The sequence below is a fragment of the Urocitellus parryii genome, chromosome 1 (assembly GCF_045843805.1).
Source record: "Urocitellus parryii isolate mUroPar1 chromosome 1, mUroPar1.hap1, whole genome shotgun sequence".
Classification (NCBI taxonomy): Eukaryota; Metazoa; Chordata; class Mammalia; order Rodentia; family Sciuridae; genus Urocitellus; species Urocitellus parryii.
In genome coordinates this window covers 164111391-164116710 of record NC_135531.1, presented here as the reverse complement: position 1 = coordinate 164116710, position 5320 = coordinate 164111391, and the positions used below count along the sequence as shown (strand labels likewise).

Sequence of the window (5320 nt, the reverse complement as noted above, 5' to 3'; positions counted from 1 at the left end):
ATGTTTCTTAAATTTGGGGCGTATTTATGGTCACATGCTTTTTCTTCAAGTTTTATCAACTGCAAATCTCCAAACATGTTTCCAATGCATTTACTAAATAAAAGATTTTTGTAGAAGTTTACACATGTAGTTCAAACCCGTGATTTCAAGGATGAGCTGCATTTCCTATTTCCTAAATCCTGTCAGGGGGTTGTTTGGAGTGTTCTTTTGTGCCTCTGAACTCAGGAACTTGTGACTCTGGAAGAAGCAGAGGTTGGAGCTTGGCAGGTGTGTGCCTTTCCTCTCTGGAATGACAGAGCACAGGGGTGGATACGGATGAAGGTGTCAGGCACGTTCCCTGGGGCAGACCAACTCTGCCTCTCCACATGTGACATTTACTTAACACACCGGTGCCTCAGTTTCCTTTTCTATACTTTGGAGATAATAATCATAGCAGAGCCTCCGCACCAGTGTTTAGGGCTTAGGTGAGTAAAAAATCCTGCTCTGTGCTCCTCTAAGCCTGGCGAGGAGTCCATACTCCAGCATCAGTAGGTGCCACTACTGGTGTTGATACCTCTCCTCAGGTGCAGTAGAGATGGATGGGACCAATGGCAGCACCCAGAGCCACTTCATCCTCCTAGGTTTCTCTGACCACCCCCACCTGGAGAGGGTCCTCTTTGTGGTCATCCTGGTAGCCTACCTGCTGACCCTGGTGGGCAACAGCACCATCATCCTGGTGTCTTGGCTGGACCCCCGGCTCCACACGCCCATGTATTTCTTCCTCACCCACTTGTCCTTCCTGGACCTCAGCTTCACCACCAGCTCCATCCCCCAGCTGCTCTACAACCTGAATGGCCATGACAAGACCATCAGCTATGTGGGCTGCGTGGTCCAGCTCTTCCTGTTCCTGGGCCTGGGTGGAGTGGAGTGTCTGCTGCTGGCCGTCATGGCCTATGACAGGTTTGTGGCCGTCTGCAAGCCCCTGCACTACACGGTGATCATGAGTTCCAGGCTCTGCCTGGGCTTGGTGTCAGTGGCCTGGGGCTGTGGAATGGCCAACTCCTTGGTCATGTCTCCAGTGACCCTACGATTACCACGCTGTGGGCACAACAAGGTGGACCACTTCCTGTGTGAGATGCCAGCCCTGATCCGCATGGCCTGTGTCAACACAGTGGCCATAGAAGGCACTGTCTTTGTCCTGGCCGTGGGCATCGTGCTGTCTCCCCTGGTCTTCATCTTGGTGTCCTATGGCCACATCGTCAGGGCTGTGTTCAGAATCCAGTCATCCTCAGGAAGACACAGAATCTTCAACACCTGTGGCTCCCACCTCACCGTGGTCTCCCTGTTCTATGGGAACATCATCTACATGTACATGCAGCCAGGAAGCAGGTCCTCCCAGGACCAGGGCAAGTTCCTCACCCTCTTCTACAACATCGTCACCCCCCTCCTGAACCCCCTGATCTACACCCTCAGAAACAAGGAGGTGAAGGGGGCACTGAGACGGCTGCTGCTGGGGAACAGAAAGGGGGGCAAGGAGTGAGGCCCTGGACTGCCCAGCATCCAGTCTCAGGGTCAGCTGCAGTGGGGCCACTGCTGGCCTCTGAGCTGTGGTGCAGAACTGGTCTCAGCCTGGAGCTCTCAGCATCCTAGCAGGGCTGGCCTTCTGGAAACCTTTTTATGAGAGAACAGCACAGGGTCTGTCATCCACACCCAGGTGTGCAGACCTCACCCACCAGCTCCTATTAGGGCCTTGCTGGAAGAAGCCCCTCTCTGAGTCCTGCTTCTTTCTGTAGCTTGATGTTAGTTCACATTGTGCTCTCAGCATTTTATCTAGAATCCCCCAGCTCTCTCTGGGCTCTTGGTGTGAACCACTGTCTCTTCCTGGATGGCATCAAAGGCTGAGTTCAGTGTGGTTTGGTATTTTTTTCTCCCATATTGCACCACAGGCTTACATAGGATCATTTTGTCTTTTTCTGTCCTTTATTAGGGGACAGATACATGAGTATGGCTGGAACACAAGTCTAAGAGAATAAGTATAAAATGGGCCCACTGTGCTCACTGCACAAGCGTTCTTTACCAAAAAGCAATTTCCCTGCAGCCCTGCCAGGCCTAAGTGGACAGAATGTGTTGATTGCTCACCAAGCTTCCTGTTATCTGCATGGAAATGCAGGTAGGAATTAGCATTAATGAGAGAAACCCAAGACACTTTGAAGGGAGTGACTTTTGTGACCCTTTTTCCATACCAGATTCTGAAAGATAAGGAAAATTTCTCCTAACCATAAACCTGTAAGAATGTGTAGTGACGACTGCAATTAGAAGTGGTCACCATGGGCCAAGGTAACATAGGGTTGCCATGACAGTGGAGACTTGAAAGTCTGAGGTCACCCTGTTTTCATTCTAAAGTTAAGAGGCAGATCTGGGCTGGACTTTCTGGAAACTTCTCTGGGACCCCAGTAAAACTGGAGTGCAGGAATGGTACACTGTCCCTCTCCTCTCTGAGTGGACCAAGTCTTTCACTTGAGAGTGTCCCCTTCCCCGTTTTCCTAACCCTTCAGTGAACTCATGCCTGTTACTCAGATTGACATGTCTGAATCCTTTCTGACATGATCACAGAGTCAGGGTTTGTAGGGAGTCTTTCCTGTGCCTCAGTTTCCCTGAAGGCCCCATACCTGTAATATTTCATCCCCAAACTTGGTCATTGTCCCTGATTCATTGTCCCTGGTCATTGTCTGGATTTATGTCTGGATTAAAACTCTGGATTCATGAAAATTTTCACAATGACATTGAATTTTGGCTCATTTACATCTTGAACCACGATGATTTTGCAGTTGTATTTCAATTTTGTTTGTGAGAAGGACCCGGTGTTTGCCAGGTTCCCACCTGGTGCTCAGTTCATCTCACCTCTGTGCTTGTGAGAGGCCAGTGTGACTGGCATCCTTCTCACTGTACCCACTTGGTATTTGAGATGTGGAGGTTGCATCAGGAGATTTGTTCAGGAAAAGAGAAGCAGGATTTACCCAGGGCTTCTCTGACTCCAATCCCTGAGGTTCCTACTGCACAGCAAACTTTCAAAGTAAAAAAGTCCTTCAGCCTTTGACAGGTGGAGACTCTCCCAGGGCTACTCCACTCGCTGTGTCCCCACATCCCCTGAGCTGGGAGACACACTCTGATTCAGGGTTTCTGGGAGGGCTGAGGGTCTGCACTTCCCTCATCCCCCAGGTGACACTCATTCTTGGGACTCAGGTTGCATTTTGAGGACCTAGGGGCAGGTCACCTTTGTAGTGAGGGCAGATACCTTTAGGGAAGAGCCAGGACAACATCACAGACCAGAGAAAGGAGGTGGGAGAAGGTGACCCAGGCTCCTCTGCCACCACAGCCCTTCTCAGTTTTGTGCCTCCCAGACCTCCTTGGCCTGTGCTGTCCCCACCCCACCTCTCATTCCTCCTTTCCACCCCACAAGTCACCAGCCTCAGGGTGGGATTAAGTGGAAGCAAACCAGAGCTCCCTGGATGGGATTCAGGGGAACCCAGGTGTGAATATGCCAAGTCCCCTGTGCAAAGGATTAAGGATGTGGCCAGGGTGAGGGTGAAGGGGAAACTGGAGCTCCCTGTGAGACCATCCCCAGAATGAAACCCAGGAATCCTGCTGGAGCTGAGCCAGCCCTGGGAGGGGTTCCTGGGAATGGGGAAGAGCTCCCTGGACCCCAGGTGAACTCTCCTCTTTTTGGAAGGAGCTCACTGGTGCTCTGAGTGGACTCCATGCTCCTTGTCCCCAGGTATCTGGGAATGTCCAAACTTTCTGCTTCCAAAGTATGTGCCTGAAAGAACAAACATCACCAATTTTGACCTTATACACTGGATTGTTTTTCCTTCTTGGAATTTTGGAAGCAGAAACAAGACTAAGTTCTAATTGAGCACCAAAGATGCTTTTACTCTTTCTCCAAGAGATGAAGAGATGCTCACTGAGGACAGTATGTCCCTGAATATGCCTCAATTTTCTGCACCTTCATTTGGTTTATCACCCTTTGACACCTTCATCAAGCTTTCTTTTGGTGGTCTTGGTGTTTGGTTGCCAGGGTGACTGGGTTGTGATAGCTTCTCTGATAATTGAAGGTCCAGACCACCAGGCAGGGAAGGGCCTGAACTTGAAAACTGAAGGAGAAGACTTTGAGTCTCCCAGAAACCCTGTGATTTTATGGACAGTGGCCTCTTGTGTTGTGGATCACTAGAAGAGTTTATAGCCCATGTTGCTGGTACTTGGGGGCTAGTATGAATTACACACAGAACTGACAAAACAGAAGCAAAACAAAGTCTACAGACAATAATAATTTTATGTGAAGCATGTAGATGTGATAACATATCAACATCAGTATGAACATTAGAACATCAACTAATATATAAGAACATATCATATATATGATATCTTATAATGACATAAATTGTGGTTAATATCTATATCATTCATATTAACATGGATTTTAATGTATTCCATTAAACTCATTAATTATTTTTATATTTGTTTATAATGATCACTATATTAAATTATTTTACTAATAAACATCTTACTAGAAATTAATTACATATGTGAAATCACATCATAATTCTCTTGGTCATCTCTGCTGAAGTGTGTGTTAATCAGCATGGAGCAACACAACAGAGAGAAGCAGGTGATGAACCCAGCCTAATTCCACCTTACAATTGGGAGCCATCTTGTTACAAAGTCATGAAAAGTTAATTTCTGTTTTACTATAAATTACTGCAATTTCTAAACTGTTTGGAATTCCTGCCCATGACTTGAACTCTCCCATGCCTGGCTTTCCCTGCCCATATAACAACCCTCTCTGAAACCTTAGTGGCAACTGATAAATCCTGGCTCTCCTTGACCAGACAACAATGCTTCTGAAACCTCAGCAGCACCTCATAAATTCTGATGTTGGGATCTGAATTTATTCCCTACTTTTTTTTCTTTTTTTTATTGGTTGTTCAAAACATTACAAAGCTCTTGACATATCATATTTCATACGTTAGATTCAAGTGGGTTATGAACTCCCATTTTTACCCCAAATACAGATTGCAGAATCACATCGGTTACACATCCACATTTTTACATAATGCCCTATTAGTAACTGTTGTATTCTGCTACCTTTTGTATCCTCTACTATCCCCCCTCCCCCCTCCCATCTTCTCTCTCTACCCCATCTACCATAATTCATTTCTCTCCTTGTTTATTTTCCCATTCCCCTCACAACCTCTTATATGTAATTTTGTATAACAATGAGGGTCTCCCTCCATTTCCATGCAATTTCCCTTTTCTCTCCCTTTCCCTCCCATCTCATGTCTCT

At 47.1% G+C, this 5320-nt stretch overlaps 1 protein-coding gene across 2 annotated transcripts; it reads left to right on the top strand.

Moving 5' to 3' along the window:
* Positions 1-574: 574 nt before the first annotated feature.
* Positions 575-2232, top strand: LOC144254588 (olfactory receptor 2W3). 2 transcript variants are annotated; one of them, XM_077797938.1, is made up of 2 exons: positions 575-1491; positions 2211-2232. In XM_077797938.1, exons 1-2 carry the CDS (start codon positions 575-577, stop codon positions 2230-2232), a joined length of 939 nt encoding a protein of 312 aa, XP_077654064.1. The 2 variants fall into 2 exon arrangements, with proteins under 2 accessions (XP_077654064.1, XP_077654062.1); XM_077797936.1 differs by lacking the exon at positions 2211-2232 and having other exon boundaries at positions 575-1519.
* Positions 2233-5320: the final 3088 nt, after the last annotated feature.